This window comes from Equus quagga, chromosome 5 (genome assembly GCF_021613505.1).
Source record: "Equus quagga isolate Etosha38 chromosome 5, UCLA_HA_Equagga_1.0, whole genome shotgun sequence".
In the NCBI taxonomy this organism is placed as follows: Eukaryota; Metazoa; Chordata; class Mammalia; order Perissodactyla; family Equidae; genus Equus; species Equus quagga.
The window spans coordinates 109,218,617-109,238,740 of record NC_060271.1 but is presented as its reverse complement, the minus strand read 5'-3'; the positions used below and the strand labels follow the sequence as shown (position 1 = coordinate 109,238,740).

The window sequence follows — 20,124 nt, the reverse complement described above, 5'->3', positions numbered from 1 at the left end:
CGCCAGCCCAGCTGCCCACCCCACTATGTTTTAGTTGTCAGCATGGTCCACAGATTAAGCCGTAAAAGATCCGTAAAGTTCATTCTGTGTTTTTCAAAGTTAGACAGTTCTCACCTTAATGGTGTTTTTAAGGTGTCAGAGTAAACAAAACTCCAGTCACTGGTTCACTTGTTCTGCTGAACAAAACTCGATTAGTTGCAGGGGCCCGGGATATCCTCCCATTAGACTTCCAGGGTGATGATTCTCCATTTATTAAACATGTGTAATATTTGTTATGAAATCAATGCTTGTTTATTATATAAAATTTGAGAATATAGAGTGAAAGGAGTAAAAATCAACTGTAATCCCATTCATAGGAGAGAAACATATTTGAGGGTTATTCGTTTTGCAGAATTGAGAGCATATTAACTTAAATTCTTTTCACGAGCCTTTCCCGTGTCGTGAACTATCTGTTGTAGACGTGACTTTTGGTGGCTGGGTAGCATCCCCTCTAAGGACACTACAGGCTGTTTCTCCTATACAGTAGCTGCTGCTTTACCAGGCTGCCTTCTGTCTGTCCAGAGGTCCCTGCTTCAGCCGGGCCACCTGTCCTGTCAGGCACATGTCTGTCCATGGATGGCCATCATCATAAAAATGAGGAAAGCTGGCATGATGGGTGCCGGGAATGCTACTGTCACAATGGACGGGAAATGTGTGCTCTGATCACCTGCCCAGTGCCTGCCTGTGGCAACCCCACCATTCATCCAGGACAGTGCTGCCCGTCCTGCTCAGGTAAAAGCTGGCTGCCATCTTGTGCACTCCCTAAGCTGATGATTTCTTCTTTGCAGTGACTCATCCTATGTGTAACTCAGGGGACGTGCGGGGGACAACCCCCGGGACACATTTCAGGTCTCTGGTTTCTGTCAACAACAGCCACACAATCAGCCGGGCGCTATATATGATTAGTCAAAGACCGGAGAAAATTTTAAAGCTCTAAAACTAGTCTCCTTATTTTTGAATGGTTTACTCAATATACTGATCTTTGAACTACACTTTTGTAAAGGTTTGTGGGCTCATGCACTTAAACTCCAGCTCTCCATTTTACGGATACTGTATTAAGGCTGATTGTCTTAGTTAATTGGAGGGGATCAGTGCTAATTTTATTCCATAAAAGCTTGTTATTTTTAAATATTTTATTTTTTTCCTTTTTCTCCCCAAAGCCCCCCAGTACATAGTTGCATATTCTTCGTTGTGGGTCCTTCTAGTTGTGGCATGTGGGACGCTGCCTCAGCGTGGTCTGATGAGCAGTGCCATGTCTGCGCCCAGGATTCGAACCAACGAAACACTGGGCCGCCTGCAGCGGAGCGCACAGACTTAACCACTCGGCCACGGGGCCAGCCCCAAAAGCTTGTTATTTTTAAAGTAATATTTGAGAGGGAGAGAATTATTGAATTCTGTGGCTGTTTCTCTCTTTTAAGTTAGTGTCTATGTGGCACGCTTGCCAAATGGAAAAATTTAGAGTGACCACACATCCAAAACATTTAAAATCATAATAATGGTAATCAAGATAAGTTACTAGAAGAACAGGACAGCTTTATAATTCATAGGGGTCCGAATTATGGTTGTTAGCACCAGTAGTTATTACCCTAATACCTTATCTAGTGTCTTTCCTCAGAGAGCTCAACACAGTTTATATTTATCATTTCTTCCCTGTGTAGGTCACTTTGAGTTAGAGAAGAATACACCTAGGCAGTTTTTCATCTGGAAAACACACACAGAAAGATTAACTCTCTCAGCCAGAGTCAAATAGTGCGTCAGCTGGAAGGCCAGGGAGAAGTGAAGTCTCCTGATTCTTGGATCAGATTTCTTTTAAAGTTGAAAGATACTGTCAGACTTTGGAGTCAGCATTGTTTTTCCTCTGGTCAGTCCTGGTTCTGTATCTCCCTGTGGATGAGTCCACCTAATGCAGTGGGCGCAGTCAGGAGCCTGAGCCTGGTCCTAATGCAGCAAGGCACACCCAGCCCAGGAGGGGAGGTGGCTGATGCTGGCCAGGCTGCACCTGCCTTGTCTGGCACGGTGCAGGGAAGAGAGGGACCCTTGAAGTCGCTTTCAGCTCTGAGATTGTACACACCTCAGTCGCTAAGGTATCCGAGTGGCAGGCAGCCCCAGCCCCAGGTAGAGGACCGGATTACAGAGTTAGTTTGGTTTGGTTTTTCCCTCATCGTCCAGTTAGATGAGCTCAGTATTGAAACTATGTCCTTTTTTTCATGTTTTGTTAGTTAAACATGATTAACCACTAATGTCCATGAAGCAGAAGGTAAATGATCAATTTAATGAGTCAGAACCCTGTGTTGATGCTTTGGGGAAGGAAAAATCACTTGTTCCAGTGAAGACCCCACGCTTCAGTTATAGGCGTGAGTGTGTAGAGTGTGGACTGCACCTGAGTCTTTGCTCAACGTGGACACAGGGAGGAAGTCTGAGCCAGACTGGCAGAAATGGAAGACATTACTAAGAACAGATGATTAACTTGAGAACTAAAAGTCAGTGGAACCAAAACTAGTTTTCTCTATTACGGAGATAGGGGAAGTTCTTATACAGGCACACAGAATTATTGACGTATTATTGTGGGTGTGTGAATATCTAGATATACATGTATAAAAACATATTTTAATATATATGGATGTGTAGGTATATTTTTTCCAAAAATCTTTACTTTAGTCTGTTACCATATGTGGATTCTTCTGACTAGAGAACCCAGAACTGTTGAATTCGTGAACTCCTACGTAAAAGAATATTTTTCTCCCCTCTTCCATTCAAGGATCAGCTGTTTTTCTTTCTGGGATAAGTGAGCAGTTCCTGAACTCTTCTGATAGAAGATTCACCAAATGATATTGTTTCTCAGATTTTTTCTCTCTTTCTCATCCTCTACCTTTCAGAGTTTTTTCATCTCCATCTCTCCAGCCAATCTCATGTTTTGCTTTGAGGCACATAGTATATATAGCAAAGAGATTAGCAAGATAAGACACACCTACAAACACGTCATTTTTCCTGTGACTACTTCCCTCCACGTCAGTGTTTAAAAGGGCAGTAATTGTCAATCCTTTCCAGGCCCTTTTTGAAAGTAATAAGGGAGCCTTTTCCAATATTAGTTTATTGATGCTCTTTGAAACAATTTTTTCTCTCTATAAACTATGAGAAATACACTTTTATCATCTTGTCCCAGCTCAATTTTCATTCTAATTCTCTTCCTATCTACTTTTCTTATATACTGGAAAGTTTGGTCCAGTTGCTTATGCATATAAGCATTGGCTAATGTCAGTTTTCTGTGATATGTCCACTTGGGCAAAGTTCCAGTCTTTACTAGTTCCCTTGAGATAAAGCTGTATTAAAAGTTACCCTCTTAGCTGGAAATTGGCCCACACCACTGTCTCTCATCGGTGTTGTTGACGCTCATGCTGACCGCTGCTTTGAAAGTAACAGCCCATGAGCTCTTAGGAGATTTCAGCTCTGAGCATCGCTGCACAAACAGGGTAGTTCTCCTGGGACCCGATTTCCACTGAGCTCCAAGCATGAGCTAGCCATGATGTCTCCAGACTGCTCCTCGGCAGGGTTCAACACTGTCAACACCTTCTTGAAATGCTTGTTGTATTTGGATTACTCGAATATGGTTAATGTCCTCATACTTCTCGTTTCCCCAGCACAACTGCAGGGCAACTCCCAGTACCTCTCCAGACATTTTCAGCATTAAATTCCCTCTCTATCCTTATCATCTCACCAACAGACCAAAATCGCCTCTCTTCTGGGGAAAGAAATCATAGTTCTCATCAGTCTCTGAGCGTTCACCTCTCTTGATGATGATATCACCAAACAAAGGTTTAGTCTCAGGTGAGGGTTTTTAGACCTTTCCGAAAGAGTGTTCCTGCTCAGTTTGCTGGCAGCTGGTCTAGATTGGGGTGTGGCATGCTCAACAGCAGGACGTACTTCCAAACATAAAAGTCCTCAGGATCCCAGAGATAATTAAGCGATGGGGCACAGATCAGTTGGAAGTTGTGTTTAATCTGGAGGCATATCCATGATCCAAGCAAACATAGACTTGGGTTCCAATCCCTGTCTGCCCTGGATATCACTCTGAGCCCTCAGTTTCCTCATATGTAAAATAAGATAATAGTACCTACTGCCCAAGGTTGGTGTAGGAAATAAGTGAAGTAACACCCATAGAGCACTTAGCATGGAAACTGGACCATAAGAAGCATTCAGGAAGTGAGAGATCGTTATTCTAGATGGTCCCTACATGTTCTCAGAGATCCCCTGAGAAACCCCTGTTCTCAACAGTAGGAGTCCTCTCCCCATAATTTAATTCTCTTACTGAATTCTCTCATTACTATTGACAAACTGGAACCACTTGAACCTCACTTCCTCAAACTCATGCTTCTGCTAGTGCCTTATATTTCTGTGCATGGATTATTTTCTTCACTATTCTCTTGGTAAGAACAGACTGAGATACTCTACAGCCAAGCCTTCCTCTCTGCCCCTTAAAGCACACAGCACCAGGTTCTTTAAGAGTTGGTGAGACTGCAGGTGAATAATTCCTTGTGTTTTGATTTTCTGTCATTCCCCAGATGACTTTGTGGTGCAGAAGCCAGAGCTCAGCACCCCCTCCATTTGCCACGCCCCTGGAGGAGAATACTTTGTGGAAGGAGAAACATGGAACATCGACTCCTGTACTCAGTGCACCTGCCACAGCGGGCGGGTACTGTGTGAGACAGAGGTGTGCCCACCACTGCTCTGCCAGAACCCCTCACGCACGCAGGACTCCTGCTGCCCGCAGTGTACAGGTAACCAGCACTGTGCCTCGGGATGCGCTGGGCGGGGAAGGCTGCAGCTCAGACCCTGTCATTGTGCAGGACCGGCAAGCCAGGTTGAGCCCCACGTGGGAGCATGCAAAACCTAGCAGTCAGTAACCCAGGCAGGAACATCTGTCAGCCTGCTTCCTAGATTCATTCCCTTCTATCGATCACATATTCATGCAATCAATATGCCTTGCACCTGAGGTGACTTGGGGAAAAAAAAGGAGATTGTTTCTTTCTGCCATTTTTTTCCTTGCCCTACATGTCAGTCTCAAGAGATAGTCCTGCTGCACCAAATTATTCCAAATGATTTTGCTAATGTGAAAAGTCATGTGAAGAGCAGTTATTGATAAATAATGTAAATAAATGTCTTTGAAATATGTAAAGGTGGTGAAGATACTCTGAGAATGTTAAACTGGGGAATCGATAAAATATGCATCATGCTCACCCCCTCAAACCTGTGATGGTTCATAAGTTAAGATCCACAAGTATTAAGTGACCAACACATGTACAAATTGTACTGTTGTTTTCTTCTTTTTAGTTTTTGGGTAGTCTGGCCTTCACAGGTAAATTTATGGTCATGAAACAAATATAAACAAATTTTGTCAAGAATTTAAACATGAGTTACTGGTTTTATAACTAAAGTAACACTTCTAATTAACACTAGAACATATGACTTTTTTTTCAAAAGTTATTTAATATGTTTATATAAAATTACCAAGTTAACAGCACAACTGTTTTATTTTGTTGTTGCTTAATCTTTTATCTTTTCAATGTAAATCAACAACCATTTACCTTCTAAATGTATATTCTTAGAGCATTTCTGCTCAGTAGAACATAAGCCCTTGTGTTTTATCTTTTTTTTTCTTTTTTTTTTGCTTTGGATTATCTAGTTGGCTGGCCAGAATCTACTGTTATGTCATTATATCCGGCATAGCCAATGTCCAGATTCTTCATGGGTCACACTGGTAATATTTTTTGAATTACATCTGATAAACTTACAGGGATAGCCACGTTATTTGCAGTGGTCATGGTGCACTGCTGCCAAGGTATTATCATCTTAGTACAAAATCTTTGGTGTGATTAGCAGCCAGGTTAAGCTGAAAAGCTTAATTAGTCTACCATCTTTCCTAGTATAGGAAATAGTTCGTATGTATTATGTTGTTAGGATATGCATAACCTAGTCCCCACTGTATTTTTATCAACGTCACTCTTTTACTCAGATGCAGACTCTGCTGATGTTTCTCTGTTGCTGTCTAACCATGACTATTCCCATCCTCCTGGTAGAAACCGCTTTGAGTGGTCTCTTCATTGGTGATCATGAATTTATGTCCATTTTAGATATTCGTTTTACAAATACTTAGGGAATGCCACTATTTAGCCATGGGATCCCAGGGATAATGAAAAAATCCAGTATTCCACACTTAAGTAAATAATGACAAAGTGAGAGGAGTGCCTGGAAAGGAAGGAATTAAGAGCACAAATAACCCTGGAAGCTTTAACTTAGTGGGAAGTATCTCTGCTGCCACTTGTTCTAAGGTCTGAGGACAAATACAGGGTTTGGTTAGCGGAGGGGGAACAGGAGACAGGACTTCTGCATGACTCTTGGCCCAGATTCATTGGCAGGACTCTTGACTGGACTTAGAGATTCAGCCCAGACAGAGAACAAGAGCTACCTGGAGGTGGGACCCCTGAGCATGCCAGGGCATGGTTTCTCCCAGCCAGGGTCTCAAGGCCAGCGCACATGTGCAGAGACCCCACAGATTCTAGCAGCACAGAGCATTCTTCTCCTTGGCCACCCGTGGATCCTAACAAGAACAGGCACCCGCTGAGCGCCTGGCTTTGATTTCTCAGTTTTAAACTTATACCTGAGCGACTCTTCCTTTCTTTGCATATAACTTAAGAGATACTTCCATATAGCCCTCATCGTAAACGTTGACTTTAGTTTACATATCAGTATTCCAAAGGTTACTCTTAAATTGGTGAATAAAAGTATATCTGGAATGCTTTTATTTTAAAATCAGTCACCTACCCCATAATTGCTCTTTCTGAACTTTCCATCCGTACTAAGATAAAAAGTCTTAAAATTCAAAACATCAGTTTTTTCATGTAACAGTAAATTCCAGGAGTAGCATTGACAAATGGTGTATTTCTCATCTAGAAAAATACCGTCTGTAATCTTAGGACACCTGCCTGCTAAAGTAGTCCAAAAATGATGGATATACACGAGTGGAAGAGCTGTGCCCCTCACGGCGATGGTGTCCTAGGATGCTGTGTCCGTGCCTCGGTCTTCCCGCCTTCCCTCTCCTCTGGCCTGGCTTAGAGAAAGGTCTGGAAACGGAGATGGCTTCATGAAGAAAGAGCGAACCTCTCTGCAGGTGAAGATATTTCACCAAAGGACACGAGGGAGAGAAAAGAGTAGTACTTCTTTCTTTTTTGAAACTTTCTAAGTTCTGTTTTATCTTTATAGCATAGAAGAGAGAGGGAGGTAGCACAGACATAAAAAGAGTGAATGAACACCAGTGAAAGAACTGGTGAAAACAAGATAAAGGAGCTAATATTTGGAATCAGAAGTGTAAAGAAGGGGTCTCTGGGGCAGAAAAAAATGGGAAGAGAGGCCCGAAGAAGGAAGATACCGTGAGCAGGATTCCCAGCTGGCATGCTCAGTCCAGGCTCAATCAGGAGTCGCCTGCCGGGGGGAAGACGACCTGCGGGCTCTGCGTCTCAGCTTGGATGCTCGCTCTGGCACGGCCAGCACATTCCCATGTCCTCTGGGGTCTTCTCCAGGCCTCAGTGAGAAGTCCCCAGACTCCAGGATATTCATTTCCGCTGTTATTTCGTAGCTTCACTGCTGCTCTCCCTGCTTCCTCTTCTAAAGTTTTAGACGCTAGGTTGAGCGTGAGCTAAGCTATCATAACCCACAGAAACCTTGTGGCAATTTGCAGTGCCTCGTTTAGACTAGAGTGAATTGTTCTGCTTTCCAGCTAGCATTGGTCAATCTCTTTAAAAGAAATTATCCCTAGACATGGATGACCCCAAAGAGGTCACTGAGAAGGTAATCCCATCTTACCATCTTGAACCCGTATGGATGTGGTCCATGGAACCATCCCCAAAATCGGACCTAGAGCACATTTGGAGCAGTGGAAGCAGTGGCTGTGCTTTCACTTTGGGTCTGGTAATAGGAGATGTGATTACATGGTTTAAAGGTGAGGGCGTGGACCCATTCCGCTATGTTGACTTCCCCCGTCCCTCAGAGAGAGCACCAAATAAAGCAAGTGCCTTGCTCCTCAAAGAGGCCTTTCTTGTTAAATCAGACTTGTTAGCCGTAGGGTGTATTTATGAGATGGATGGAAGGAGAATGTGACATTTAAAGCTTCTGCATCACTGTGATAACTACACGTTTATCTCAGTTATTTCGGTTTCATGGATGAAAATAGCCAAGTTCATCAAGCTGATTCTGAGAGGAACAGATGATAATTCTTTTGACCATGTATCCACTGAGAAAATGTGGTTCTCTTAGAGGTTTGCTAGGCAGGACCATCATGGCTATTTCTAGACTTTTGAGTAGTTAAAGTGGTTGAAAGTGGTCTCTCTTATCAGTGGAATAGTGACAAATCTAAACTAGGAACCTCACTAACTTGTGTTTTTCTTGGTTATATCCCAGTCAGGTTTCTGCTTGAGACTATAGTTTTCATGTAATTTCAGTGAATGCCAAGACCCAAAGAGATATCTGAGTTTTCTAGTGACTTTCTTTTCTTTTGCGAATTGCAACGAGATCTGGGGACTCTCAGGTCTGTCTTTAAATGGCAAAAACACAGGTGACTTGCAGAGAATTTCTCTGTGGTGCATCCTCGTGAGTGACTTAGGTTTCCCATCATCTTTCACCATTAATGTGAATGACTGCACCTTGGAACATTACATATCAGTGTGTTTTTGTAGATGCAATGAAAATCTGTTTGGGTGTTGATTGGTTAGGCCTGCATTGTGGCTGCAAGTAAGAGAAAACCCAGGTACAGTTTTTAAACAAATAGAGGTTTCTTTTATATACATTACAAGCCGTTTGAAAGCAAATGTTTATCACCATTGATTCAGTGTCTTAGTGAGGTCAAGGCCTTTCTCTTGGTGTGACAAGGATATTACAGCTACAGTCAACACACTCATATTCAAGGCAGGAACGATGGTAGTAGCATGCTGTCTGCCCTTCTTTTAAGAAAGTGAAAGCTGTCCCAAAATCTCCTCATTAGCCATTCAGTCCCGTTCGCCACAACTAGGTGACATGGCCACCCTGGTTGCAAGAGAGACTGGAAAAGCAGGGAGCAGGATTGCCCTGTTTGACTTATACCCATTCTGATCCAAGTCCTCAACCACCACCACCCCTGAACAAAAATCAAAATTTTGTTAAGCTAAGAAGAAGGGTAGAGTGGATATTGTGCAAGCAACTAACAGAACCTGCAACAAATCTTTCGTGGTCTTTGTTGTTTTGCTTTAAATTCACAGCCTTGCCCAGATCAGACTTGCTGTGTAGTTACTGAGTTATTTTTACAGGAGGCACCCAAACCTGCGGTGACTGAGAGTGCTTGTTATAAGACAGAGTGAAACTCACTGTGTTGCGCAGTTGGTGGCCTACGGCATCTTCTTTTCCCTGCTGACCTTATGTTCCTTTTTCCAGATGAACCTCTCCAGCCTTCCTCATCCCATAATGAGAGCGTGCCTAGTTACTGCAAAAATGACGAAGGGGATATATTCCTGGCAGCTGAGTCCTGGAAGCCTGACGTTTGTACCAGCTGCGTGTGCATGGATAGTGTAATTAGCTGTTACTCTGAGTCTTGCCCTTCAGTATCCTGTGAAAGACCTGTTTTGAGAAAAGGCCAGTGTTGTCCCTACTGCATAGGTAAGACCAAGAGAAAAATCCTTTGTCTCTGCCAGTGGCCACTCAATCTACATTAACAGCCATTTGCTTAGATCACTTAACATTTTTGAAATCCATTTTTCTGGTTGATATGCCACACAGACCCAGAGTAGTAATATCAGGCAGGGGATGTGCAAGATGTGTGCCCAAGATAAAACATATTAAGAATAAGTAATGCTCTCTCAGAATGTCGTGATGTTATAGCATGGTCATGTTCTATCGGGCTCCTTTGCCATTTCAGGGTTTTCCATATTGGAATTCTCTTTCCTCACCCTCTTATGTACAGTGGTCTTTTTTTCCACGTAGCAACACCACGTTTCATAGTAGAGTACACTTTAGTACGTAAAGCTCGCTGCTGCCTTGAGATGAACTAAACACAAAATGCTAATTTAGTCTCCCAGTTATTCCTCTGTCTGGTGATACTTAATTGATTCCATTTAAACCACGTGGTGGTCCATGTTGAGGACCTAGGGACACAAAGTGAGGCTTGAGTAACTGACAGAGTCCTCTCCTTCTTGTGACCCATGGGGACACATCATGTGAGCAGAGGACATATGTATATTAGCCCCCGATGTCTATACCAAAACTGGTCCAATGGACATAAGCCAGATGCTGTTCTGGAGCCAGAAGGCGAGGCTCAGACAGCTGGCCGCTCTAATAGAGGCACAGGCCCTGCTCCCACAGCTCTCGCTCTCTTTGATTGCTTTTGTATCGAGCAAAGCTTATAAAGTCAAGTGAAAGACAATGACATATCTCAATCCACTAGTGAACCTGTAATCAGAGTAGCAGGTGAAAAATTTGGCAAGCTGTATTAATTGCGGGTATTGTGCATTTAGTGTTGGAAATTTGTGCGTGCTCTCTAGATGCAAGTCATTGCATATATTTGGGGTGGTACCTGAGGAAAAGGAGAGATCTCTGGCCACAGAGCCTTGTAGCAGGTCACATAGATGAGCCAGTGAATGACACTCAGGTGCATACTGGCTACAACTCAGGGACAGCTCCCTCTCCTTGACTGTGACCTCTAGCCACTACATGGGGCCACTCCGTCTCTTATTCTGCATGTTGGTATACTAGAGATGGAAAAGTTTTTAAAAACACAGTTTCTGTTCTCAGGGATTTTACAGAGCTGGATTTTCTCAGTGTAATGGCCAGGGAATATTAAAATTTATATCTGAAAGCTGGATTCTCTTAATAGGGTGAACATCTATGTAATTTATTCTTTAATTCATGGTGCTTTTGCAAGTGAAATGGGGGCTATTAATATTTATAATGGGACAGCAGCTCTAGACCAGGAGTGTCCCAAGCAAATCGGGACATGTGGTTGCCCTACTTTTTACTGACCGAGACATTGATTTCTCTAATACTCCTAAGCTTTGTAGCTCCTAAGTGAAGCCAAAATGTATCAAGGCTTACATTGACTTTAGTGCTGCTTATCTTTTCAAAGAGCTGACCAAAATTCTCATGAAAAATGGTGCTGCCTTTGGTGAAATCTAAAGGAAAGGTATAACGAGGCCATTGTTTCAGGCCAGGGGGTGGGCAGGGGGATGTACAGCCAGTATCACCATATTTAAATATCAAACTTTAGTACTAAAGGAAACAGTTCATGAATCAACCGGGGGCTCTTGTATCACACTTGGGAACCAGGGCGCAGGAGGCCTGAGAAGTCAGTGTCACATTCAGAGGAAAACCTAGCAGTGCATCTCTTGTGTGTTGAAAATTCTCAGGTTATTTATTTAGATAAAAAAGATCCTGTTGTGTTTTGCTACTTAATTGATAGATTTGTAATTAGTAAATTACTCAACTAGTAAATTTGTTTCCATACGATAATAGTAAATCACTTCTCTTTCTCACAAAGCCAATTTAACAAATTCAAACTTAGAAAACCTGAAAATCATACTGTTCTGTGTCTTTCCTTTTTTTTTTTTTTTGCCTTCATATTTCCTATTCCAATTCTTACATTATTTAGACTGTACATTCTTTAGTGTTGGGGGCGGATACCAGTTTGGTCCAAATTTGTGATGTTGATTTGAAGTTAGATTGCACACACTTGCAGTAAATTGTGGTTCACATAAGCTCATAATGGTATAGTGGAAATTTTGTTTCTGTTACAGCTCCCTTCACAGCCGCCCCCACCCGCATTGATGCAGATATAATTGTATCCATAAACCTATGACTTATCTTCAGGGGAACATATTGGAGACTTAACACTTGATGAGAAATACGGTGTGCTGCTCTTCACTCACTCATCTTAATGCTTCATACGTGCTGTTTTATTATTGACATAGTCATTAAGCCCCTTCTGTATTCATCATACTTATTCTGCAGGTGAACTTGTTAGATGGGTCTTCATCCTTTCTTCCCCCTTATGTCCAAGCATATGCAGTCAGGTTCCGTTCATGACTATGAAATGGGGATTTTCTGTCTGACTCTTCAGTTAGCTGCCTTGGCCTCTTCAGGCTTGTTTTCTTACCATCTGCCCGCAGCCTGGTCCCTCTGTAAGGGCTCCAAGCCTGGACAGCCCTGGCACACCTGCAGCCAGTTAACTGCCTCTGCCTCAGTGCCAAAGCCTATACCCCGATCCAAAGATGACCTAGCAAAGGACAGAGAAAGGCCATCACTGTGCATGTCTTAAAGCACCCTGCTGTTTCTCAGTGGGCACCAAGGACCAGTGCTTGCGTTGTCTCCTGTTTTAGGCTTTCTCAGTTTGAACTGAGCTCCTTCTCAGCCCAGATGATCTGTTCCCAGGATCACGTGTGCCCCACCCGCGCCTAGAGTGTGACCTCGCTGTGGCTTCAGGTCTCCTTCCTAGCTGGATATTCTCCCTAATTAGTCAAACATAGATCTCTAAAAACCTCAAACCCACCTTTAATCTGGCTTCTTTTTTTAGTGATAAACCCCTAAACAAAAGCGTGCCTGCTTTCACCTTGTGATGTATCCTTTTTCCTTACATAAGAGAATTGAAACGTGGCGATCCTACTAAAAGTAGTGTAATTACGAATATTTGTGTTCCTTTCAGCTAAATTATCAAGTCACTAATGTGCAATGATAATGCTTCTCTTTTGATGTGTGAAGGCCTCGTATTATGTGTGCTAATTTAATAGAATGTGTAACACAGACATAATTAATAGGATTGATGATTAATTTTGAAAAGTGAACAGCTTTGTGTAATTACTTATAATACCCATCATTAGGGAATTCATCTTTGTACTAGAAAGAAACTAAGTGGTAATTACCCAATCATTTTAATGGAACATCATCTGATTCCCTTTTTATATCCCAGCTTCCTACACAAATACGCACCAACTTAAATGTTATTTTCATAGGCTTTTTGACTGTAATGATGGCTTAAAGAATGGGGAACAAGAATCAGAAGATGAGTTGAGTATAAATTAGGTGGAGATAAAAGATCTGGAGGGAATTAGAATGTGCAATGGCAGATTTGATACGTGGTTCCTTATAAACAGCAAATGTCTTTGCTATGACATACCTCACCGTGCACGATAGCATCTATGGCCTTATCACTGACTACATGCTACATGCCTTTCTGGAACTTTTCTAGAGCAAAAATCATTTCAGTGCTGCAATGAGATCTTTATTCACTCACTCATAAAGGACAGCAATTAAGCTTGCAACCCTTAGACCGCAGGCACTTACTGAGTCTGTGCAGACCACATCACCTTTGCTCCAATGTTTGTGTTGGTGATGCTTCTGCCGGCGGGATTGAGGGCCAGACTTTAGCATCTTCTATAATGGGGACCATCAGCATTCCAGCAGAACCTCACCATGTCCAGGGGTTCAGTCATTACTGGTCAGTATTATAAAGAAAGAGCACTATTTTGATCATAAAGCTCTTTCTTGATTTAATTTATAGCGTCGTAGACTCCATATTGCTGCTGCTCATACTTGTTGACTTTGAAAATCAAGATACTCAGGTGTGCCCCTGGTCCAGCCAGTCTAACTGAACTGGGACTCTTGCTGAGTAGGCAGCTCTTGTGTTGGCCAAGTCGTATTACTCATGATGTGGAATATTGCTCTGAAGCATATGATTTGGCAAGTATTTATTTATTTGTGACCATGTGTTATTTTAGAAAATATTTGAGGTCAGATATTTAGAGTCATATTTGTTGGCTGGAAATCCCTGAGTCAGTACATCTTTCTCACTTAAGAAGTTTTGTCAAAGGTTAGTTATTTTTCAATGATAGTTGTTTGTGCTTTATATATGTATGTGTGTGTGTATATATATATATATATAAATATATATAATATATATCACTACCTAGATAAATATTTATTTATATACATGTATATACATAATATGTTTCATAACTTGATGTGAACAAGGTTGATACTCTACATGTCTTCAAGTCATCTAACATCTTTTAAGTGTCTTTATCTCATATTTTAAGGATCTGTGAAAATGAGTTCTATTATAGATAGTATGTAAAAAAATGATTTTCTTGCAGGTTGTACATCTGTCTGACTAGAGGTTAGCTATTTCTTACGTTTATTGTGTATATCTTATGGGGTGGAGATTTCTCATGGAGTCAAGCTGGCATGTCACTCGGTTGTGATGATGTAATTATATTTCTTCTCCATAGTGATCTGCAACTAGCAAATGATTAATAATATTTCTCCTTATAGGGATGAAAATTATACTTTATGTCAAGTCAGTTTATTATACAGCATTCATTTTTGCTTAAATTTCTGTTTACTTGTTTAGGTATCTTTTCTTAGAGTATCTCTTTGGAACATCTGTTGATCATTGTGTATTTAACTCAGCCCAGGAATCAAACATAGTAAATGAAATATCAGCATCTCTAAGATATACAACCCGTGGAATTAAATGTTGTGCATTTTTAAGCCATAATGTTATTTTACTGGCATCTTCAGTGGAACATTTTTCACAGCTGCTTCTCTAATGTGTTTTCTTAAAATTAAAAACTTCTGTAGAATGGAAAGAAAACTTATTTTAGAGCCAAAGGGTTATGATCCCACCTCTGGCACATTCTAGCTAAATGTCTCGGTGATATGACATAACCCTACCTCAGTTTCCTCATCTATAAGATGAGAATAATAATACTGCCCTGTACTTCACTAAAGTGCTATGAAAATTAAGCGGCATAATATACGGTTGTGAAAGTACTTTACAAACAGTAAGGATGAGGGGAATGTCTATTGGTTCAGGACAGTTACAGCTCTTCTAACAGGGAGGGCAGCTGATCTGACTAACATACATCAAATGAATTCTGGTATCTCCCTTTTAAATGTAGCATCTGCTTTTCTGCAAGAGGAGGGCCTGGATATAGTATCCCAATGATGAGCTTTTGAAGAACTAGGTTTTAGACAATACTTTAGTGGTGTACCTCATCCTGCACACTCTTAGCTTAAATGGCCCATGACTACTTCAGTCACACCCTATTGTGATCCAGGTGGAAACAGCATGCATTCTAAGGGTTTGTAGTGCAGCTGTGTTGTGGCAGTGCCCTGCCACAAACCTCCGAACGTCACTGTCCTTTCATGCTACTGGACCTCGCCACAGGAAAGGGAACGGAGCTCTTTTATTTTTTGTTGCCTTTGGGAGGCTAGTTGCGTTTGATGAGTCCGTGAACTTACTGTGCATGATCCGCTATGATTCCTGGAAACAGAGTACGTGGCGTTTATAATCAGGACATAGTCTCCTAGGGAAGAGACCTGGTCTGCTTCCTGCACATTCTTCAGAGCTCTCGGTTCCTGTGGCCCCTACACTGCAGACCAGGTGGCCAGAGTTAGTGCTGAAGTGAGTTAAACGAAGGGGAAGGGAAGCAGGCTGCTTTTCTATGTATTGTTTAGAGAGTGTGAACCTAAAACATTCTGGTTGTCATGCACCGTTCTAACTTTGAAATGGTCTAAAGTTGTCACAGCAGAAATAGACAGTGTGTGATTTCAGCTTGTTTAGGTCTTACCCTACACGCTAGGAAGCATCTCATCTTGCTTATCCCCTAATCAGCTTTCTCTTCTCACTTCAGTATCCTTTTCAGGCCCCCCCGGCTGTGTAAACAGAAATTCAAGTTGTTCTAATATTAGAAGAAACCTTTAGTGGCATCATTTTTATCTGGGCTCCAGCTCCAGTCTTATTTTAAAGAGGTCTCTTGCACAGAAGGGAGGCTGGCTCTGGTGTTTCCAGAGAGATCCACTAGCATGTGCCTTTCACCTCCTTATTTCTGTCCAGGAGGCCACCCCTAATTTTGTACCCTCTAATGATTGGGGGAAGGACCCCCTGTAGGAGGGTTACATTTCTGATGAGGAAATGTCATCAGACCTGAAGTCAGTCTGAGACCTTCTGGAGGCTGCTGGCAGAGCATCCTTGACAGCACTTGGCTGTCACAGGATGAAACATCTCCTGTAGGTACAGAAACTGGCCACTCCGGGAAGTCCATGGCTTCCATCTCAACGTTTTCTTAGCAAGACTCTATATTCTGACTTCTCCAGAGATAGCTCCCTTTAAGTTGTAATGGAAAGTTTATGTTTTTCCTTCCTGTTTGGGCCACCTTGTCTTTCGTTGTTCCTACCTGCCTTTTAGACTGAATTATATACTTTAAAAATGACTTCTGTCTATAATCTCCATCTACGTATAGTTGCATCTTGGATTGTAGGCCTTGTCAGAAATGAGACCTCATTTAAAGTTAAACAAGGAATGTTTCTCTCGAATTCTACCCATAAAGTGCTTAGTCAACAAATAATAGATGCTTAATACAAGGGTTAAGTTCTGTTACGGAGAAAGTCTGTCCTCTTTGTGTGCAGTAGGAATCCGCCAGAAGTCACTGTTTTTACCAGTTTAGTGAGATTTTTGTTCACGGAACTCAGGAAAGTGTGTAATTCCTCTGTTCACTGGGAACCCTGTGCCATCACTTGTTCTTTCCAGCATGTTGAAGAAACCTGAAAGGCTCTTTCGGCCTTCATAAACACACCTAGACTCCCATCCTAAGAAACAGAATAAAATGAAGCAAAAATGGACTTCCAAGAAAGGTCTTAAAACTGTGGTCACGTCTGCTTTCATAGCAGTTAAGACATTGCATAGAGGTAAGAGTCGGCCTGCATGGCAACATTTGTCTCCGTTTTTTCTTTTTATAAAAATGAATTAAGAGCAGATGTTTTGTTTATTAGAAGCTAAAAGTTATAAAACAAAGTACTCAATTTTAAATCCACGAATATTTTTAGCCAAAAATCCTTAGTCATTTGCTGATAGAATTACTACGTATTAGATCTCTACCTCACTGAAATTGTCTAGGCCACCTACATCCGTTCTTAGCAGGACTTCAGCTGAGTTCCACCTTTGAATTATTTTAGTCTGTGAAGCTCCAGCGAGCCAGCATATTCCAAATCAGTCATCATCGTCTATACCTGCGAGTCTTTAGGCATCTCTTAGTGACCTGCACATTATTTGCCAGATTCCTTCTTCATTGCGATTTCTGTTTGTCTCCAGTTTATGAAAAAAAATAAAGGCAGTTTTCTCAAACAGGAGGCACACACATTCCATTTATTCTCCAAACGTGGAGCTTGTGCCCGGCATCCCAACTTGGATACAGAAATGAAGATGACACAGGCCAGTGATTTCAGTGTCTTGTCAGTTAGGAGAAACTAAAATATAATAGTAGCATTGTATTCCTTTGTGGGAGCTAGAGAAAGAGTATTGTAATGCAGTGTTACATTTATAAGCTAAAATTTTAAAAGTATTTCCCCTGCACTTACCCAAGTCCGCCGCGTCATTGGTGGTACTTGGCTGCCTTTTCCACTTCCTTTCTTAAATGTCTTGTTACCCATAGTGTACCTGGGACCTTTTCACACCTGCCTAAGTGATTTCACTAAAGTTTTCTTTAAATTCCTTGGTCCTCAAACTTAAGAAACTGTATCGAAGTATAATGTTATTAGCAGGGCCCGTTGTTTCACATCTTTTCAAAACGTTTGCTACATCTTTTTGAGCCTGGAATCACACAAAGCTAATGGGACCCTCTGGATCCAGGAGCATCTCCCTGAGGGCAGGGACCTCATTTGCCTTGTGCACCGCTGCATCCGCAGTGCTTAGATCCGTGCTGTCCATAGCGATTTTTGGAAAGAACGCACACCCCACCACATTACTGCGTTGGATTATTTTGCGGTGAGACTTATTTTCAGCATAAGAGCTGCATTTAGTTTCTGGCCTCTGGGATCCCAGAGTAAATTACTTTTCACTACTCTAAATAGTACACTGGAGATTTGAAAGAACTGATGCAATTTCTAAAGCTGCCTCACTTCCTCCCGGGATGTTACTCCCACACCAAGAATCTGACTTGATGACCACCAGAACCAGATTTAGAACCCGATGTATCCATGCAAGAAAGTCTTCTCCCAGTAGAAATTGAAAAGTCTAACTATAACGTGGATTCAAGTGGATTTTAGTTTTTGTGTCCTTCCACAGAGGAAAGAGGGGAATAATCTGGAGATGCTTTCTTGTCAGGGGCTAATGTATATCCCCTGTCATGGTCAGATCAGAGCGAGACCTGAGCTGCCGCATCAGTGACTCCAGAAGTACTGAATTGGATCTTTATAGAGGAAGAAAACAACACAATCCTAGAGTCTAGGTTTTCCCCAACTGTCAATTAGCTTTATCGTGTAATTAGTAAAATAGCTCAAGAGTAAAAGTAAAGTTCAACTGGAACAGCCTGTTAAGCCTTCTTTTCTTATCTTGGAAAGAAGTGAGATAGTGAAGTTTAAACAGTTGGAGAAGTCAGCTCAAAAGGAGTTAACATTTCAAGGTCTTGCTCCTTCTTCCTCCCCTTTCATATCAAGCAGAATCAAGGAAAATGGGGGGTGGGGGGAACCCTGCACTGAATTCTCCAAACTCCACCACTGAAAGACATTGCATATTTTTATTCTATGCATATGTGGTGCAAGATAATGTTGCTTATATTTGAATGCAAAGAAGATGAGACGTGTCTGAGCTCCATGAGTTCAACAGCCCCTCTGGAGGACCCACCGAGGCACAGGTGTGCCAGGCTCCTGACGCACCATGTTGATGGTGATTGCAGCAGCAAACCTCCATCCTTTAGAAGGGACTTCGTTTCCAAGAGAGTCCAAAAGTCATTTCAAGCCAAATCTGATGGATAAGATAGAAGCCAGAGCTGAGAAACCAAATACCAAAGCTGATCTAAACCGAGGAGTGGCCATAAAATAGTAACCATCTTCCTTGCGTGTTTCAAAACTTGGCTCTGGATGCCATTGCAAAAGGAAAATTCCAGAGCTGTCTGAAGCAAGGGCAGTATCATTGGAATATGTTTATAGCCTTCTACAGTGACTACTTAGAAGGGGATCACATTTGTTTGGATATATAACTCCTGATGTGTTTGTTTTAAAAATAAACCTTATTATATTAGTGTCATACCTCATGTTTTCCTTGGAACATTCTCCTCTAATCCTCTTCCTCTGAAAGAGAGGAGAGAGAGAGAAGTGTTAAATAGAGATTTGCCTAAGAAGGACCATGCATCTTCAGTAACCACTTCATTATCTCCATTCCGTGATAGGACTGTGCCACATGTGGGGTGCAGTTAGCTGTAGGGTAATTTACCTTTGAAGACAAAGACCTTAGGCCCCAACAAATGTAAGGGGTAGGAAATCTAAGTGCCCCTTTTCCAGAGTCAGTGACCAATGACCACTTTTCTTTGTGTGGCACAGATCCCTACCGAGAAATGTGACCTTCCCTGAGCTTATCCCACTGGGTACATGGTGGGCAGAAGGTGTGCGGGGACTGTGGAGCCACACCCACTTTGGTTCCTGTCCTGGCTCTGCCACTTCCTAGCCATGCAGGTGACTTAATCTCCCTGTGCCTCTGTTTTCTGTGGAATTGAAACGACACCCTGTCCCATTGGGCTGTGGAAATCAAGTAGAGATGCCTCATGTAAAATGCTTTGCATGGTACCCAGTACGTAGTAGGCATTCAGTAAGTGGAAGTTGTTATTATTAGGTATTGAAGAATAAAACTACTGTCATTGTCAGTGTAAACAAACCAGTTGGAGTGATAAATATAACAGTCAAAATTAAATGCACAAGGCACTTCAATAGCCTAGTATACACTGTTTATATTACTTTTAGTTGGGTATTCCCATGTCTTTATTTCTACATCCCTCTTCAGCTTGAGTGTTTAAAATGCTTTTATATGTACTTTAATTAGACTATGCTGTGTCCCCCAAAAGGCTACAGTGACTTTATTATTTAGAACCTCAAATTGCATAGAATGGCTACCATGTCTCCCTGTAAACCAACTAGTTTCTAAAACTTTGTGACAAAGCTTTCTCAGATTAACCCAGATGCACCACTGAAGAAGATGGTGTATCTAGGAAAAGAAATGAGTATGTAAGAAATAGGGGACACCGAGAT

At 41.9% G+C, this 20,124-nt stretch overlaps 1 protein-coding gene across 1 annotated transcript in view; it reads left to right on the top strand.

Moving 5' to 3' along the window:
* CRIM1 (cysteine rich transmembrane BMP regulator 1) overlaps window positions 1-20,124 on the top strand; it is a 188,354-nt gene that overhangs the window by 150,223 nt on the left and 18,007 nt on the right. Inside the window, exons 11-13 of the mRNA XM_046662888.1 lie at window positions 562-771; window positions 4,599-4,814; window positions 9,496-9,717. Coding sequence (XP_046518844.1) covers window positions 562-771; window positions 4,599-4,814; window positions 9,496-9,717 — 648 coding nt within the window. The remainder of the gene's footprint in view (window positions 1-561; window positions 772-4,598; window positions 4,815-9,495; window positions 9,718-20,124) is intronic.